We start from the raw sequence: 19,990 nt of genomic DNA, 5'->3' as shown, positions 1-19,990 counted from the left end.
TCCACGCTGAAGCCCTGCCCACAGCCTGGCAGGGCGGATCGCTCTGCAGCGGCATCAGGGATGCACTTGTAACTCACCCTCTTTCCTAAGGTTTTGGCTGTCTGACTGTCCCCGGACCGCTGAAGCCGTGAACTTTGCCACCCTGTTATACAAAGAGCTTACTGCAGTGCCCTACATGGCCAAGTTTGTCATTTTTGCCAAGATGAATGACCCCAGGGAAGGCCGTCTGCGCTGCTACTGCATGACAGACGATAAAGTGGACAAGACCCTGGAGCAGCATGAGAATTTTGTAGAGGTGGCCCGCAGCAGGGACATAGAGGTACGGCTCCGGGTCCCTTGATGATGCACCCTGGAAGGGCCTTTCGCACAGGAGACAAAGCCCTGGAGCTAGGGTGGGGCACCCATGGCTGGCTTCTGGGACATGATTGTATTGATTTTTTTGTTGCTATGACAAAATACCCAAGAAAAGATACTTAAAGGAGGAAAGATTTCTTGTGACTCATCGTTTCAGAGGTTCCATCCATAGGCACTGGGCTCCGGTGCTTTGGGCCTGTTGTGAGGAAGAACGTCATGGCAGGGAGTGGGTGGATACAACAGAACCAAGAAACAGAAAGAGAAAGAGAGAGAGAGAAGGAAGGAGGTAGGCCAGGGATAAGTACACCTTTCCAGGGCTCACTCTCAGAAAGACCCACTTCCTCCAGTCAGACTTCAATAATGTGTCACCTCCCAATAATGTGTCAGATCATTGGCCCATTGATGGGTTAATCCACTGACAGGGTCAGACCCTCACGATGCAGCTACTTCCCCAAAGCCCCACCTCTGGGGACCAAGCCCTCAAAATACGAGGCTCTGGGTGATGTTCTAGGTCCAAACCTTAACACTGATGGCTCAGGGCAGCCAGGAAGTCCTCCCTTCATGGAGGGGAGGGGCTCCTAGGCTGTCTCTTGAGAAGCATCGTAGGTACGACACGGCAAATATGTGGGACACCCGCATGCATAGCTCAGGGGCAGCCGACAACTACCTTGATTACTCGTGATAGGAGGTGACATTCATTGACGTCCGTGTGTGTGTGTGTGTGTGTGTGTGTGTGTGTGTGTGTGTGGTACTGGGAGTGGAACCCAGGGGCTTTTCTACTTCTGGGCTATACTCTCAGACCTATTTTATATTTTATTTGGAAACAGGGTCTCACTAAGTTGCTGAGAGCCTCACTAGGCAGCTGAGACTGGCTTCGAACCTGCACGAGCCTCCTGTCTCAGCCTCCCAAGTGCTGGGATTACAAGTGTGTGCCACCATGCCTGGCTCTCAGCCGATATTTTATTCTTTATTTTGAAACAGGGTCTCACTAAGTTGCAGAGGGCCTCATTAAGTATCTGAGGCTGGCCAAGAACCTGGATCTTCCTGCCTCAACCTCCTAAGTGCTGGGATTATAAGCATGCACCACCATACCCGCCTTATTTTTTATTTGAAAAAAGGGTCTTGCTAAGTTGCTGAGGCTGTTTTTGAACCTGTGATCCTCTTATGTCAGCCTCCAAGTACTGGGATTCCAGGTACGGGTTCCAAATAAAGTAAAAATAGGTCTGGGAGTATAGCCTGGAGGTAGAAAAACCCCCTGGGTTCCACCCCCAGTACTACACACACAAAAAAAAATCCAGGCTGAGGATGTAGCTCGGAGATAGACTGTCCCTGGGTTCAATCCCCAACACCACAAAAATAAATACATAAATATAAAAAAGGTTGGGGGTGTAGCACAGAGGAAGAATGCTCTTGTATCCAATCCCCAGTACCACCCACCTTTCAAAAAGAAAAAAGAAAACCTGAGCCTGGGAAAGAGATGTTAAACAACTCACCCAAGGCCACACAGCTGAGTAGGTGTGTCCAAGTTGTCTGACCCAGAGCCTACATTTGTACCTGCACTGCTGGATTTTGGTAGCGGATGGGAGGCAGGAATGATTGGTAGGAAAAGGATACAGGTTGTCATGGCAACCAGATTTAAACCTGGGACTGATCCCAGTGTACCCACTTGTTTGGGGAGTGTAACAAGGCAGGATCGGGTCGTAGAGCCAGAGCCGAATCTTCTCAGAAAAGGCTGAAGGCCCAGCAGCAAAAGCACAGCGCTGGGACTCCGCTGCTGGGTGCTGAAGCCGCACGCACACTCCCTGGGCAAAGTAGTTTTCTCTTTGGCCCTTGATTTCCTCAGCTATCAAGTGGGTTCCTGAGAATGTCCACAGAAGAGAGCCTTATAGGTGACATAAACACGGCCATGGTCTCTCTAGCACTTTTCACGAACCCCACATCTTTAGACAGATGTGAAATCAGGCCCAGGATGTTTTCAGCTGTGTGATTTCCTGGTGGAGTCCTGCAGGATTTGGCAGCAACCCCAATGCCCTACTCCAGGATGTATGAAAAGTCCTGCTTACTATAAAACCCTTTAGAGTAAGGAAGCATTACTCATTCATCATAACCCTGCAAATAAAGCCTTTTCCAAAACAGACAGTGGAGTTTCTCAGAATGCGCCCCTGCGGGGGGTCCTGGCAGCAGGGCCTGAGTCAGGGAGGGAACAGCCAAAGCGGAAGGCAAGGCTGTGGGCATTTCCACCTGACGAGCTACGCTTGCTCTTCCTTTCCTACAGGTTTTGGAAGGAATGCCCCTTTTTGCGGAACTTTCTGGAAACCTAGTACCTGTCAAAAAAGCTGCCCAGCAACGGAGCTTCCACTTCCAGTCCTTCCGGGAGAACCGGCTGGCCATACCTGTGAAGGTGCCGCCGCCTCACGCCCGCCTTGGCCGGGGTCTAGAGAGCTCGGGAGGCGGGGACACTGGGGGCAGCCGCCCTGGGCGCTGACCGGCCGCGCACTCTGCTTTTGTGTTTGGATTCAGGTGAGAGATAGCAGTCGCGAGCCAGGAGGATTCTTGTCGTTTCTGCGCAAAGCGATGAAGTACGAGGACAGCCAGCACATCCTGTGCCACCTCACCATCACCATGCCCCCCTGCACCAAGGTGAGCCGGCGCCCAGGAAGCACCGGGCAGGTGCCCAGAGCTCCCCGGACAGACCGCCCGGGACCGGCCCGGCCTCGTCCTGCTGAAGGCCGCCTTCGCGCACCTCTGGACATGTGTTTGGGGCCTGGTAGGGGAAGCGCGCTCTGGCCCTCTCTGCAGAGTCGGCCGGCTTTGGTCATGTGACTCGAGGGACAGGTGTCAGGCCGGAGGGTGATGGGCTTCGGCTCCCCTCGTGGCCGCATCGGAGGCTTAGAGCTGAGCGAGTTGTCCAAGGTCACCCAGCCACGGGCAGCTGTCACTGGGCCTCTTTTTCATTTACTTGCTTATCTTCCCCAGGGTGCTAGGCCCTCAAAGAAGGGACTCCTGGTGTCCTCAGCCACTGCAAACACCCAGGTTTTGGGGCTCAGCAAAGGAGTCATGAGCAAGTATGTTCATTTCTCGATACCTGTCAGAGTTCCCCAGTCACCGCCTTTTGCTAGGGGCCTCGGAGCGATCATCTGTCTCCAGGGTGTCTCCATGGTCCTCGTTGGTGTTGTTTTGCCGTCGTCGTTGTTGTTGTTTTAATCATTAGCCTTTCATGCTAAACCAGAAAGAGGCAAGGCCACATTCACATGCCCTGTAACTCACTTTTACTCTGGGGATGAGGGTGAACCAGCTTCTCTCCAAAGAGATTTCCTTCAGCCCCATGTTAAACCCGAGGCCAGTGTCGTTGAGCAGAAAGGAATCCAGAGAGACCAGCGTGGTGTTAAGTTCAAACCCTGGCTCCACAGCTCACTCGCTAGGTGACCTTGGGCAAGTTGCTTAGCCTTTGTAGGCCTCAGTCTCCTCATTGGCGAAATGGGATAACAACAGCAACAATCTCATAGCCTGTCGTGAGCACTAAATAGCTTCTTGTACCTGATAAGGGCCACATGAATTTGCCATCATCATCATTATTATTACTGCTATTCTGGAATTTGAGCATTTGATCCAGGGGCATTCTACCCCTGAGCTACACCCCCAGCCCTTTTTAAAAATTTTATTTTGAAACAGGGTCTTGCTAAGTTGCTGAGGGTCTCACTAAGTTGCTGAGGCTAGCCTTGAACCTGTGATCCTTCTGTCTCAGCTTCCCAAGTACTGGGATCAGAGACATGCATACCACGCCCAGCTCTCTTTATTATTAATAAATACATGGGTTTCATCACTTCCTTGCACTCCCAGCTCTTCCCATACTTTTCTGCATTGAGCCTCCAAAGGAATGGAGCTACTTTACTGTTACCAGGACGGGGGCATCATTCCATACCGAAGCATGAGGGCACCAGGCACCTTCTCTAAGAGGAGTCTGCCCAAAACCCAGAGCACCCTTTCTTTGTCTTTCTGCTGCAGGGGAGTGGAACTGAGGACAGGAGGAGGACCTTGACACCCCTGGCCCTGAGATACAGCATCCTCAGCGAATCAACACCGAGTATGGACCTCCCTGTGATGTGTGCTCCCCCTTCCCCTCCTTTCTTTTTTTTTTTCTTGGTAGTACTGGGGATGGAACCCGGGGGCGCTCTACCACTGAGCTATATTCCCAGCCCTCTTTATTTTTTATTTTGAGACAGAGCCTTGCTAAATTGCCCGGTCTGGCTTCAAACTTGTGATCCTCCAGTCTCAGCCTCCTGAGTAGCTGGGATTCCAGGTGGTGCCGCTGCCCCTGGCTTGCTTGCTGCCTCTTAAGAAGGTTGTGAGTGGGCTCGTGTCCACTCACCCTGGCAAGGCTCTCCATCTCTTCAGCCCGCCCTGTCTGCGGCATGGGGAGCCTGTGCTCCCCATAGACTCGACCATCAGCCAACACATACCGCAGCCCACCGTGTGATGGCACCCACCAGAAGCCCGTGCTCGTGCCTGCTGAGCCCTGAACAAGGTTTCACGCATCTCTCCAGGTTTCCTCAGTGGGACAGACCGGGCAGATATGAAGTTGGCTATCATATCAGAGCACCTCGGCCTCAGCTGGGCAGGTGAGCTAAGGATTGGGGTGGAAAACACTGGGTCTCGTCCCTCCATTCTGTCCTCCTTAGAGGTCAGCAGGGAAGTGCATCCAGCCCAGTCTCATCAGCCTCTGTGTATGTGATGGTTTTCCCAGTCAGGGCCCTTTGCCAGCCCACACCGTGGGATCCCAGTGAAAAGCAGAAGTCTACTCGGGAGGCTGAGACAGGAGGAGTGCAGGTTTAAGGCCAGCCTCAGCAACTTGCAAGACCCTGTTTCAAAATAAAAAGTAAAAAGGGCTGGGGGTATAGGATGGAGATAGAATGTCCCTAGGTTCAATCCCCCAGCACTACTACTACTACTACTAGTAGTAATAATAATAATAGTAATAATAATAATAGTAATAATAATAATAATAATAATAATAAAAGGATTAACTCTTGGCAGCCCAAGAGATCTTAGGATTTATCTAGTTCACCTTATTTTACAACTGGGAGCACTGAGACCCAGCTCAGCAGAGTGACCTGGCAGTATAACTAGCTAGTGACAGAGCCGCTGGTCACACTGGCCCTGGAGGGCGCGCGTGGCCTCGGGTGCAGTCCAGGCCGCAGTGGGGCCGGCAGCCTCCGCTCCCTCCTCGCGCAGCATTCCCTTGCCCTGTGGTCTTGGAGAAGCTGCTGGCCTGGCTGAGAAGTTCATTCTCATCTTCTCCTGCCTGTAGCCCTGAAGGAAACACGGGGCATTGCTGGCTCCCTTGCTCACTCATTCCAGTGCCCGGCTTCCCAGGGATACAAAGCTGGATCCCCTCGTGTGCCGCTGGGCATCCCCTGGCAAGGAGAAGTGCCAGCCGCAAAGGGAGATCGCCGTGATGCCCTGGGCTCACACCTGCTCTCGGCTCTTTGCTTGTAGAACTGGCCCGGGAGCTGCAGTTCAGCGTGGAGGACATCAACAGGATCCGGGTGGAAAACCCCAACTCCCTGCTGGAGCAGAGCACGGCCCTGCTGAACCTCTGGATTGCCCGGGAAGGCGAAAATGCAAAGAGTCAGTACCGTAAGGCCGAGAAAGCCTCTTTCCACAGCCTGGCTATGACCTGCTCCTCGCCAACACATTCTCCCTTCAAATCCCACCTGTGATATTGGCCTTTTTCCTCTCTCTCTCTCTCTCTCTCTCTCTCTCCCTCTCTCTCTCTCTCTCCCTCTCCCTCTCCCCCTCCCCCTCACACTCTCTCTCTCTCTCTCTCTCTCTCTCTCTCACACACACACACACACACACACACACACACACACACACACACATACACGGACTTTCAGTCAGCATTCTCACCATGGTAACCTAAATACCTGACAGCCACAACTTAGAGGAGGAAAGGTTCATTGGGGCTCGTGATTTCAGAGGTTCCAGTCCACAGGGCCGGCCCCAAACATAAATGGTGGTGGTGGTGGCAGGGTACATGGGGGGACACTGCTCTCACATCATGGAGGGCAGAAGCAGAGAGGAGGGGCCAGAGACACATATATATAGTCCCCAAGGCCATGCCCCCATGACACGCCTCCTCCAGCCATGCCCCTCCTTCCTGTGTTACCACCCAGCAAATCCACTCAAATCATCAGCCCATCACTGGAGTTAGCCACTGATGACACTAGAACCCTCTTGATTGCATTATTTCACTCTGAACATTTTTGCATTGCCAAATACATGAGCTCTTCCAAGGGGCACACCTTATACAAACCACACACACACACAAACACACTTACACACCTCTCATAGTAGGTCTTCCAAGCCATCCTGCTAGAACACATCACCACTGAATCTTGGCCATAGTCTTTATTCCATCTCTGGTACAGAGAAAAATTGTACCAGGGCTGCTGGATGAGAGCATCTATGCAGGATGTGTGGCTAACATCTTCAAAGTCTTTCTGTTGAATTTCTCATCCAAAGGAGTGTTGGCATCGCTGGGCAGAATGTGGGTGGCCAGCCGGGTGTGGTGGCGCACACTTATAATCCCTGCTCTTGGGAGGCTGAGACAGGAGGATAGCACAGGTTCGAAGCCAGTCTCAGCTACTGAGGCTCTCAGCAACTTAGTGAGACCCTGTTTCCAAATAAAATATAAAATAGGTCTGGGAGTATAGACAGGAGGTAGAAAGCCTCTGGGTTCCACCCCAGTACCACCAAAAAAAAAAAAAAAATGTGGGTGCAGTTTGCAGCAGTTCTCATCCCCTCCCCCAGGAATCTCTTTCTTCAACCCAGAGGGAAAATTTCTCTCTCTGGTATTGGGATTGAATCCAGAGGCATTCCACTGCCAAGCTACACCCCCAGCCCTTTTTTTTTTTTTTGGTGGTAGTACTGGAGATAGAACCCTTCTACCTTCCGGATACATTCCCAGACCTATTTTATATTTTATTTGGAAACAGGGTCTCTTAAGCTAACGAGGCTGGCTTCGAACCTGCGTGATCCTCCTGTCTCTGCCTCCCAAGCGCAGGAATTACCAGCGTGCGCCACCACGCCCATCAACACCCCTAGCCCTTTTCATTTAATTTTTTTGTGGTATTAGGAATTGAACCCAGAGGCATTCTGCCTCCAAGTTACACCCCCAGCCCTACTTTTTATTTTTTTTATTTTAAAACAAAGACTCACTAAGTTGCAGAGGGTCTCACTAAGTAGCTGAGGCTGGCTTTGAACCTGCAATCTTCCTGTCTCAGCCTCCCAAGTATTGGGTTACAAGTGTGAGCCACCATACCCAGCTTTTTAAATTAATTAATTGTTTTATTTATTTTAATACTAGGGCTTGAATCCAGGAGCATTCTACCTATGACCTACACCCCAGCCTTTTAAATTTTATTTTGAAACAGGGTTTTGCTAAGTTGCTAAGCTGGGCTTTGAACCTGCGATCCTCCTGTCTCCGCCTCCCAAGCGCTGTGATTACAGGGATGGGTCTCACTCTTTCAGTACCTCCTCAACCGAGTTTCTTTTCTCAACAACACTAAGAAGAAGTTGAATGTTTATATTTGTATCTCAAATTAACTGGTAAAAACTCAGAATTTTTTTTTTTTTGTGTGTGTGTGTGTGTGGTACTGGGGTTCCTGGAAGCCCTTCTACCTCGGGGCTACACTCCCAGACCTATTTTTGTTTTTTGGAAACAGGGTCTCTTACGCCAGCGCGGCTGGCTCGAACCTGCGCGATCCTCCTGTCTCCGCCTCCCAAGCGCGGGGAATTACAAGCGTGTGCCACCGCGCCCGGCGCTAGAACTCAGAATTTTATAAGGACAAAAATAAAAACATTTTTATTTTTATTTTATTTATGCATGGTTTATTTATTTATTGAAACTGGGGTTTGAATCCAGAACTCTCTACCACTGAGCTACACCCTCAGCCCTATTTTATTTTGTATTTTGAAACAGAGTCTCACTAAGTTACTCTGCACTGGCCTCAAATCTATGATCCTTCTATCCCAGCTTCCCGAGTACTAGGATTATGGGTGTGCACCGTCATGTCCAGTGAAAACCCAGCCATTCTTATCTCCATTTTTTTTTTGTAGTATTCCTCTTAGATTACAAAAATAAGGTTTAAAAAAATCCAGCCTTTCTATGCTTTACTTCTAAACTGGCCACTGAGGTGCCTGGGCTGTAGCTCAGTGGTAGTATATAGGAGGCCAAGGGTTCAGTCCCCAGCACCGAAGTACAAGAAAAGGCCACTATTCATTTTTTTCCCTTAAAGATCTGTTGTAGCATTGAAGAAATTCCCCCAAGAGGCATCTGGGCTAGATTCTGACAAAAGGAGGCCCCACATTCTAGAAATGTGGTCCTCCTCCCCTCCCTGGGTTCCTCGTGGCCCAGCCCTCAGGCCAGCACAGCATGCCGGGCCTCTCGGGCATCATTAGGATTCGCTCCTTCAGCACACCTTCTCTTCCCCCATCAGTGGAAAATCTGTACATGGCCCTGCGTAACATTGACCGGAGCGAGATGATGAACATGCTGGAGGGCTCGGGCAGGCAGAGCCGCAACCTGAAGCCTGAGCGGCGCCACGCAGACCGGGACTACTCGCTGTCACCCTTCCAGATGAATGGTGAGTGTCCTCTGACTGTGGCAGGTGCCTGGCCCAGCTCTCCTGGCCCCTCCTGGGACACTTGGCCCCTCAAAGCCATCGCTCCTTGGCAGAAGGTCAGCTTGTCAACCCTGAACTCCTGCAGGGAGAACAGAGGCAGGCAAGAGAGATGGGGGGTTGCTCCTGTGCAGGTGAGCATCCCACAGGTCTCCTGCCTCTGTGACCACACACAGCAGCCCCCAGGACTCACCCCCAGCAAGGCCTGGTTGGGTGGGAAAGAGCTTGCCTGTAGTAGTAGCTGGCCAGTTCCTCACCCTACAATGCACAAATGTTCTGTATAGCTCTTGGCAAGACGCGGCCCCCTAGGGGCCTCAGTGTCCCTATCTATAGAACATCAAAGGGCAGAGGGTTCTGGCCCAATGTCCCAGTGAATTAGCCGGACAGAATTCACTAAGAAATCCTGTAGCTGGGCATGGTTGCGCACGCTTGTAATCCAAGCATTTGGGAGGCTGAGACAGGAGGATCACAGTTCGAGAACAGCCTCAGCTACTTAGTGAGACCCTTTGCAACTTAATGAGACCCTGTTTCAAAATAAATAATAAAAAATAGGGCTAGGGGTGTAGCTTGGAGGTAGAATGCCCCTTGGTTCTATCTCCAGTACCACGAATGAACGAGAGAGAGAGAGAGAGAGAGAGAGAGAGAGAGAGAGAGAGAGAGAAAGAAAGAGAGAAAGAAAGAAAGAAAGAAAGAAAGAAAGAAAGAAAGAAAGAAAGAAAGAAAGAAATCCTGTGGTTAGTCAAGCGCAGTAGCACAAACCTGTAATCCCAGTACTTGGGAGACTGAGACAGGAAGAGTACATGTTTGAGGTCAGCCTCTACAGTTTAGCAAGACCACGCTTCAAAATTTAAAATCTTTAAAAAGGGCTGGGATGTGGCTCAGAGATAGAATGGCCCCGGGTTCAATCTCAAGTACTACACACACAAAGAAAAAGAAGAGAGAAAGAAAGTGAGGAAGGAGGAGGCCGGCCAGCCGCGGGTGGCCGGGGAGGCCAGGTGGTCCTTGCCTTTGAGCCCAGTCTCCCTCCTCGCCACTCTCTTTCCCTTTCTCCTCATCCCATCTGCAGCCCTCACCCTGTGGTGAGGCTCAGCATGGCAGGGAGCCCAAGGTGACCCTGCCCACGGAGGCCCCGCCTTTGCCCCGTACCACCGTGGGGGAGCAGGCCTCAGGCCCCCCATGCCTTCCCTTCCCTAGCTGGGCCACCACGCAGAAGCCCCAGGTCCTTGCCCCCCCCCATGTGGCCCAGCACCTCTGTCCTTTAAGATCAGCCAGTTGTCTTAGATCCCTAAGGTCCTACAGACCTGGAAAATAAATGTAACTCTGCGGTGCATCTCCCTCCCCGGGTGCCTGACACGCCACCCCTGAAGGCTGCACGGCCATGTCAGTGCTCCCCAACTCCTGGTGTCCAGGGCCATCCATATGCTGGCCGCGTGGGACCTGTGTCTCCAAGGTGGAGGCCAGGTATGGGCCTCCAGCATGCCCAGCCCACCCCAGACTCTCTCCCGCTTCCCGCGTCAACTGAAACACGCCATCTAGTGTAGCCAGGAGTGGGCTCATGGTCTGTCATCACGCCCCTTCTGCTCCCTCCCACCTCTGACCTCATCCTGACCTCTGGCTCCTCATTCTCTTGTTCTTCCTGTCCACTGTCTCTCCCTGGACCAGTTGTGAGAGCTGCCCCTTCCCCCAGAGGCATGGATAGCCACTCCCAGCCCTCCCCCATGGCTGTCTCCATGGGCACGTGTGTGCAGGCGTGTGCACGGCCAGGCATTTGTGTCGCCTGATAGTGCTGCGACTGCATGTGCTCCGCTCACTTCAGATTCGCCACCAAGGGCTGGAGAGCACCCAGCCCTGCAGGGATGGCACCTGCTCCCCTGAGGGCCCAGGAGGGAGCGGCGCAGGACCAAAGTAGACCAGTGACTGTTTAGACAGGAGGGGAGCTGGGCAGGGTGGTGCACATCTGTAGGCCTAGTACTTGGGAGGCTGAGGCAGGAGAATCGTGGGTTCCAGGCCAGCGTCAGCAACTTAGCAAGGCCCTATTTTGAAATAAAAGGGGCTAGGATGTAGCCTGTGATAGAATACCCTTGGGGACAATCTAAGAAAGAGAGAGAGAAAGGAAGGAAGAGAGAAAAGGAGAGAAAAAATGAAAGGGAGAAGAGAGCAGTTGAAAAGTCCTGCAGACTTCTAGAAATCCAATTGACAAAACCCTGGTCCCTTCCTGAGTGACATCAGCATCTTAATATCCCTGTGCCCACCGCCCCTGTCCCCAGGCCCTCTGGCCCTTCCCTGTCATGAGAAGTAAACATGGTGCTCTTCTGGGATGTTCCTCCCTGCTGTCTATTTCAATCAAGTCAAACACGCAAGAGTCTGGTTTTCTGTGCCTTAACTAGATACCTGCAGAAATATCAGGTTTCTTGGAATTCCCTGCATCCAGAGCTGCAGGCAGCCTACAGACCTTTGTCCCCGCTGGAAAGCCTCTGCTGCAGTCATTCAGCCCAGTCAGCAAAGGCTTGTCCAGCTTACGCACATGCCAGGCTGGGCCAGGGAGACCAGCCAGTCCTCAGACAAAAACAAAACTCTCCCTTCAAGGCACTCCGCCTTCCACATCGGGAGAGCCAGCAGGCGATTTGACACAGAGAGGATTATATACTGTGTGGGCAGGTTACCGTAAGCGAGGGAGAAAGAGCCAGGAATAAGAGGTGAGGCTTAAACAGCAGGAAGGCGGGAAGGAGGGAGACCTGGGGAGGAACAGCCCAGCCTTCCAGAAGGCACGCCACTGCCTGTTCACAGGACAGTGAGGGGGGAGGCTGAGCACAGGGAAGAAGGGAGACAGGGACAGGTAGGAGGCCAGAGGGGTCAGGAGCTGGCTCTAAAGGCTATCCTGAAGATGCTCAATTATTCAGTGGGTTTTGAGCAAAAGAATAACAGGATCTAACTATTGCTTCCAAAGGATTCAGCCAGGCACTGTGGTGCGTGCCTGTGATCCCAGTGCTTGGGAGGCTGAGTATAGGATGTTAGAGACCAGTCTGGACAATTTAGAGAGATCTCATTTCAAAATAAAAGCATGAAAAGTGGTGTAGCTCGGCTTAGAGGTAGAACACCCCCAACTCAACCCCCAGTCCCAAACAAAGAGGAAAGAATTGCTGCCGCTGCTCCTCCTGGCTTCCCCACGGGCTCTAGCCTCACGTGCACCCTCCCTCAGCCCAGGCAGACTCTCACGACAGTTGCAGACCTGTGCATCCCACTCCTCTAGGCGCGCTGGCCTGGAGAGGAGGCCGCGGGGCGCAGGCGCAGTAGGAAGCGGCAGCTCCTGGGCCCCTGGCTGTCCCGGCAGGACTGTGGGACAGCTTGTCCCGGCAGCAGCCCAGCCCTGTGTGTGGATGGCCGCCTTACCTCATTTCTCAGCTTATCTGAGGCTCCTCCTGAGGCCGTGGGCACCCAGGCGGTGACTCCTGACGCATTTCATGCCAGTCTGAGAAAAGCAAGCAAGGTCTGGAAGTAGGAACCCTTCCCGAGGGGAGGTTCCCTGCCCCTCACCAGGGCTGTGCTTGTCCCACCTGCCTGCACTGGCCGAAGCACGATCACCTGAAAGGCCAGTGAATTGCTTCTGCACAGGAGGGGACCACTGTATATGTCTATTCCCCCCCAGGAACAGACATAAAGGAAAAACTTGCCCATAAAGCACGCACAAAAAAAGCATGCTGCTGAAAATGGAACTGACTTCTCATATGAGAAAGAAAAATGTCTGGGTGTAATGGCACGTGCCTGCAATCCCAGTATTCGGGAGGCTGAGTCAGGAGGGTCACAGGTCTGAGGCGTGCCTCAGCGTCTTAGTGAGATCCTTATCAACCTACTGAGACGCTGTTTCAAAGTGAAAGGTGTGTATCTTGGAGTTAGAGTGGCCCTGCGTTCAATCCCCAGTACCAAAAGAAAAGGAAAAGAAATGGGCAGCTCGCATCCATATCAGCTCCATTTAGTAGTGATGAATTGAACAGGAATTTTCTTTATATCCACTGTTAATGCGTGCACCTAGTGAAGTGTGGCTCCTATCCAAGGCCAAGTCTGCACTAAACTTAGATAGGTGAAGTCCTGCCAGGGGCGGTGGCGCACACTTGTAATCCCAGCACCTGGGAGGCTGAGACAGGAGGATGGCACAAGTTCGAAGCCAGCTTCAGCTGCTTAGTGAGGCTCTCAGCAACTTAGTGAGACCCTGTTTCCAAATAAAGTATAAAATAGGTTTGGGAATGTACCCCGGAGGTAGAAAAGCCCCTGGGTTCCTCCCTCAGTCCCCCCCCAAACACACACAAAAATAGGCTAAGTCCTACATCTGATTGAGAGACCAGGGTGAAGAGGTGGGACTTCCTGGCCATCCTGTGCCTGAACAGTAGGTATGGTGGCCTTTTACCCGATTTCCTCAACACTGAAATGAGGGGCCTCTACAGTGGGAGATGGACTGGCAACCCATGTATGACGGGCTGCGTGAGAGTCCTAGAAAGACAAGTGTTTCTGGGCTCAGCTTAGGACACTCAGTAGATCTAGTTGCCATCTGGTCCAGCCCAGACACCTGTGAGATGTTTTCACAAGGCTGTACTGGGCTGCAGTGAGCATTGCTCCACCTCGGTAGTAGTGATCCCCAGCACAAGGGCTGCAGTGACCAGGAGCTTCAGATCCATGCCCATGTAGGTGGGTGTGTCTCCTAGGAGTGGAGGGGGAGGCCAAGAATGCACCCCAAGATGCCACCACAGAGGGGATGCGGGCTCTGAGAAGGAGGGCTTCCCAACGGGGACTGTGTGGCACTCTTCACCCACACATTTTAATTTGGGTAAAATCCCATGAAAATGGATGCCAAGGAGGTTTCGAGGAGACAGCGCTGCAAAGGATACCCAGGCAGAGCACTCAGGTGTTGCGGAGATGGCAGCAGACCTGCATTCTCCCAGCTCTCCCCGGCTCTTGCTGAGACTCCGTGAGTGAGAGAATGGCCGTCCAGCTGTATCTGAGGAGCTGTTTAAAATGCACATTATGTATGGCCAACCAGAAAATGGGCGAAATATATGAAACCATAGCTGTCAGGACATTGGATAGCAATCAGCAAAAGACAGTGACCCACGTGGCCTGGGAAACAAACGACGCGACCCCTCCCGTTGTCTGGCTCACTGCCTGATTGAGAAGTTACTGAGACCAGGCCCACTGAGGTGACTCGAGCTCCCATGGCACAGGACCAGAGAGGTGACAGCTGCAGAGCACTGTGGAGACCTGCAGAGCATCCTCCAAACGTCTCTGCTAAGTACTGACCCAGTAGTCAAAAACTAAACATTCACAGACATCGGTTAGTGCCTCAGAAATGGGAATAGTCAGCCGGATGTGGTAGCACACACCTGTAATCCCAGTACTTGGGAAGCTGAAATGGGAGGATCGAAGACAGCCTCAGCAAGTAGCAAGGCTCTCAGCAACCTAGGAATTCCCTATTTCAAAAACAAAAAATAAAAAGGGCTGGAAGTAAGCCGGGTGCGGTGGCACACACTTGTAATCCCAGTGCATGGAAGACTGAGACAGGAGGATCGCAGGTTTGTGGCCAAGCGCAGCTACTTAGTGATTCACTCTGCAACTTAGTGACACCCTGTTTCAAAAAAAAAAAAAAAAAAAGAATAAAACGGGGCTGGAGGTATAGCTCAGTAGTAGAATGCCACTCAGTTAAAACTACAATACCAAAAAGGAGGGGGGCTGGTAGTGGAGCTCAGAGGTAGAATTGCCAATACCATAAAAAGTAAATAACAGCCGGGCATGATGGCACACACTTGTAATCCCAGCATTTGGGAGGCTGAAACAGGAGGGTTGTGCAGGTTCGAAGCCAGCCTCAGCTACTTACTGAGGCCCTTTGCAACTCAGTGAGACTGTTTCAAAATAAAGAATAAAAAATAGGGCTGGGGATATTGCTCGGAGGTAGAATGCCCCTGGGTTCCATCCCCAGTACCACTAAAAAAAAAAAAAAAAAAAAAAGTAAATAACAAAAAATAATAATAATAAAACAACCAAAGAGGGAGGAAAAAAGATGTGTCTTGTATGTGGGAACAAAAATAAGGATGACAGCAGATGTCTTCCTGAAAACAATACAAACAAAAAGTTGTAGATTTAAAATAGACTACATATTTAAAGAAAATAATAAGGATAGGGTGTATCTGTGTGGCAGTATGCTTCCCTAGCATGTGCATGACCCTGGTTTTCATCCCCAGCACCAAAGAAAAAGAAGAAAGAGAAGAAGGAAAGACCAAGCATCTCTAATGTAGCCTAGACTTTCAAAATGATGACAAAGACTTTTCCAGACATTAAAAAAATCTGAAATTATTACCAGGAGACCTATGCTATAAGCTGTGTTTGTTTTTTTTTTTTTTTAAAGTCCTGTGCCAGGCGTGATGGCGCACGCTGTAATCCCCGTGCTTGGGAGGCAGAGACAGGAGGATCACGCAGGTTCAAAGCCGGCCTCCCTGGCTTAAGAGACCCTGTTTCCAAATAAAAATATAAAATAGGTCTGGGAGTGTAGCCCAGCAGTAGAAGGGTTTCCAGGAACCCCAGTACCCCACCAACAATAATAATAATAATAATAATAATAATAATAATAATAATAATATAAACAGACCAAAGGAAAATAATATTGGACAGAAATGTGGATCTACATGAAAGACTTATTTTCTCATTATTTAAATCTCTAAGTCGGAGGGGGGGTGGTGGCGCATGTAATTCCAGTACTTGGGAAGCTGAGACTGGAGGATCACAGGTTAAAGGACAGCCTCAGCATTTAATTTAATGAGGCTCTTGGCAACCTAGTGAAACTCTTGTTTCCAAATAAGAAATAAAATTGAGCCGGGCATGGTGGCACACGCTTGTAATCCCAGCATTTGGGAGGCTGAGACCTGGAGGATCGCAATTTGTGGACAGCCTCGGCTACTTAGTGAGGCCCTCTGCAATTCAGTGAGACCCGGTTTCAAATAAAGAATAAAAAATAGGGCAGGGGGTATAGCTCGGAGGTCAAATGCCCCTGGGTTCCATCCCCAGACCCACAAAAAAAATAAATAAATAAAATTGGTATGAGGATGTAACTCAGAGGTAGAATACCTCTGTGTTCAATTCCCAGTACCACAAAAAAAAGTAAAAAGAAAAAAATCTCTAAAGTTAGTTTAATATTTAGGATCTGGACATGGTGGTTCATACCTGTAACCCCAGTACTTGAGAGACTGAGACAGGAGAATCACAGGTTTTAAGCCAGCCTCAGCAACTTAGGGAGATCCTGTTTCAAAATCAAACATAAAAAGGGCTGGGTATATAGTTCAGAGGTAGAATGCCTCTATGCGCAATCCCCAGTGTCTGTCTGTCTGTCTGTCTGTCTGTCTGTCTGTCTCTGTCTCTCTCTCTCTCTCTCTCTCTCTCTTTCACACACACACACACACACACACACACACACACACACACACACACACACAGAGTCACACACAGATAACTGAATGTCGCCGACTAATCTCAGTTGGGTCGTTATTGTCAGCTCCCGGTCAAATCCTCAGAAAGATGGGACAAAAGGCAGGTGGAGTTCTGCAGAAACTTATCTGCAGCAATTCCTTCCCCTCTATGAATTCCCTAAGTTTTTAGGTACGGCGCTTGGGAAAGAATTTGAGGTGGACAAAGGCTTCTTGAGCCAATGACACTTTATTACAAAAACTCCAAGAAATTTATACCTTTCACCAGTAAAGTTAATAGTAAGAGGAGAGGGAGGTGGGTGTAATCATTGTGAAGTAATAATGAATGACATGTAAACAAAGGTAATAAAACTAGTCCTTCAGCTGGCTGTTGATCTTCGAGAGATTGACTCCTGACTCCTGATTCTTTTCCAAGGTCTTTGCAGATAAGCAGTCCCAGGGGGCCACTTCCCAAAATAAACAAGCATGGCCAAGGCTTGGGGGTTTCTCGGGGAATCTTCTTTGGCTTTCTTGGAACTTTCCATCTTTTGGGCTCAGTTCATACAGCAAGTGTGGGGAGACGTGGTGATTCAGGTGGATGTGATAAAGTTTCTCCAGGTGTTGGCATTTTATCTCCTAAATCTGAAAGCTTAAGCAAACTCACAACACAGTTTTGCAGACAAAATACCACAAACAACACCACAAAGTTCTTGGTTTTAATTGTCAGATATATTTCCTTAACTGCTGAACACTCTTCTTTAGACAATAAGCCTATTAAAAGTCTAACCATCTTTAATAATCCATTTCTCTGTCACAAACCCTCTGCAACCTGCTTCTAACTTTCTAATTCCTTTCTTTCCCAGTTGGGACTTTCTTATGATAAGCTCTTCTTCATGCAAAAATGCTTTTCTTACTCTTACATGGTATTTCCTTTCCTTCATACATATATATTTAGAACGTCTGTCCTTTATTTTGTCATATTCATTAACCATGAGGTCAGCCTCTCTGTCTTCAGGAATATTTACACTGGGCGTAAAAGTCACCAATCTTTCTCCTTGAGTCTATTGTATTTGGGCAACTAAGTTGTTTATCAACTAAATTGCTTTAAGGTCACACACAAGGTTTTTATCTTCTCTGTCTCTAGGCAGGATCTCAAGGGTAAACAAAGTTTCCTTAAACTGAACTACCTTACCTGAGTTAATAGCTTAACCTAAGTTAGTGATAGTGAGGGTCAGAGACCCTTTGTAATTGCTGCAGCTGGAATGCTTATCACAGCATCTGAATTCTGGCCAGTTTTTATTATTATTGAACAAAGCCAAGGACGTTTAGGCAAATTATTAGAGGTTTTATTTCCACAGACTCAGTTTCTATTTATAGTCCTAATTTCACATCACTGGAGCAATTCGTGTAGAAAGTTAAAGGAAATATTAATAGTCATGAAGGGTAAAAGTGGGGGATATTTTGGCCAGAGACGATACCTCTTTCTCGGGGCGTTCTGCCGATAAACTATGTGGAGTGGGGGTCTCAACACATAGATGCCGAGGCAGCAGGATGTCTTGGCAACTGAATATTTAAATAAAATAATAATGCAGTACAAGATTTTTTAAACACATAAAAAGGCAAAATGCATGAAAATGGTAACATAAAAATTAGGAGAGAAAAATATAAGTATGCTATGGTAAGCTTCTTATTCTATATGCCAACTGGTATAATATTTATCAATCTGTGATAGATAGATGATAGCTATGTAGTAGACTGTGATAGATTAAGTGTATACACTTTAAATCCTAAAGCAACCACTAAAGTCACAAAAAATATAGCCAATAATACATCAAAACAGATAAAATAGGTCTCAATAAATCTAAAAGGATTGACGTCATACACATCATATTTTTACCCCAGTGTAATGAATTAGAAATCAACACCAGAATATTTAGAAAATCCTAAATATTTAGAAACTAAATAATATATTTCTAAGTAATCCAGAAGTCAAAAAATAAAGCAGAAAGGAAATTAGACTATTTTTATCTGAGTGAAAATAAAAACACAAAACACCAAAATTTGTGCGATGCCCCAAAATAATACTTGAAGGACATTTTTGTGTGTGCATGGTGAGGAAACCAGGGGCATTCTACTTCTAATCTGTAATTCCAGCCCTTTTTATTTTTTGTTCAGAAACAGGGTCTCACTGGTTTGTTGAGAGCCTCTCTCTGCTGCGGCTGTTCTTGAACTTTCGATCCTCTGTCTCGTACTGATTGGGTTTACAGGTGTGTGCCACCATTCCCAGCTCGAGAGACATATAAAGCACTAAATGTCTATATGAGAAAAGAGAAAAGTTCTCCAATCAATGACCTCAACTTTCCACCTCAAGAAATTAAGAAAATAAAAAGAAGAGGAAATTAAGCCCTAAGATAGTAGAAAGAAAGAAAGAATGAAGACCAGGGTGGAAACCAGTGAAATTGAAAGAGAAGCCATGGAGAAAATCAGTGAGACCAAAAGCTAGTGCTTTGAAAAGATTGATAAAACTGATAACCAGACTGGTCAGGAAAAAAAAAAAGACAAAAATTACCAATGTCAGCCGGGTGTGGTGGCACACGCTTGTAATCCCAGCATTTGGGAGGCTGAGACCGGAGGATCGCGGTTCGCGGACAACCTCAGCTACTTAGCGAGGCCCTTTGCAACTCAGTAAGACCCTGTTTCAAAAATAAAAAATACTAGACAATAGGGCTGGAGGTGTAGCTCGGAGGTAGAATGCCCCTGTGTTCCATCCCCAGACCCTCAAAAAAAAAAAAAAAAAAAAAAAAACCCTGGATGAACTGACAAATTCATTCAGATACACAAACTACCAAAACTTAGGAAGAAATAAACTTAGTAGCCTCATATATATGAAAGAAATTAAATCTATAGCTTTAAATATGTCCATGAAGAAAATTACAAGCCCAGGTGGCTTCACTGGTGAATTCTACTAAACATTTTAGGAAGAGACAACTTATATAGAAATTTGGAAGTGAGATAATACTCTGCTAATTGTGTGAGGCCAGCATTACCCTCATACTGGAAAAAAAAAAAAAAAAAAAAAAAAAAAACAAGAAAAAGAAACTACAGGCCAATGTCCTTTATGAACATTTATGAAAAATCAAAACTAAAATTAATCTGGATTCATATCTTGGACTACATGCCAAACTTAACTCAAAATGGATTGTGCATTAAACATAAAACTTAAAACTTGCCAGGCGTGGTGGCGCATGCTTGTAATCCCTGCACTTGGGAGGCTGAGACAGGAGGATCGTGCAGGTTCAAAGCCAGACATGCTGGCTTAAGAGACCCTGTTTCCAAATATAAAAAAGTATAAAATAGGTCTGGGAGCATAGCCCTGGAGGTAGAAGGGCTTCCAGGAACGCCAGTACCACCAAAAAACAAAAAAACAAACAAACAAACAAACAAACAAAACCACGTAAAACTTTAAAATTTCATGAGGAAAGCATAATAAGCCTTGGAAACCTTGGGTGA

General features: G+C 48.5%; 1 protein-coding gene across 1 annotated transcript in view; it reads left to right on the top strand.

The window, feature by feature from the left end:
• The window catches only part of ANK1 (ankyrin 1), a gene marked incomplete at both ends in the record, with an annotated part of 241,218 nt that overhangs the window by 197,245 nt on the left and 23,983 nt on the right, over window positions 1-19,990 (top strand). The window contains 7 exons of the mRNA XM_080710073.1: window positions 91-319; window positions 2,630-2,755; window positions 2,875-2,994; window positions 4,360-4,438; window positions 4,899-4,973; window positions 5,851-5,982; window positions 8,856-9,002. Coding sequence (XP_080566199.1) covers window positions 91-319; window positions 2,630-2,755; window positions 2,875-2,994; window positions 4,360-4,438; window positions 4,899-4,973; window positions 5,851-5,982; window positions 8,856-9,002 — 908 coding nt within the window. The remainder of the gene's footprint in view (window positions 1-90; window positions 320-2,629; window positions 2,756-2,874; window positions 2,995-4,359; window positions 4,439-4,898; window positions 4,974-5,850; window positions 5,983-8,855; window positions 9,003-19,990) is intronic.

The sequence above is a fragment of the Muscardinus avellanarius genome (genome assembly GCF_963383645.1).
Source record: "Muscardinus avellanarius genome assembly, chromosome: 14".
Lineage (NCBI taxonomy): Eukaryota > Metazoa > Chordata > Mammalia > Rodentia > Gliridae > Muscardinus > Muscardinus avellanarius.
The sequence above is the reverse complement of the archived record's forward strand: the minus strand, read 5'-3'. Positions and strand labels throughout refer to the sequence as shown.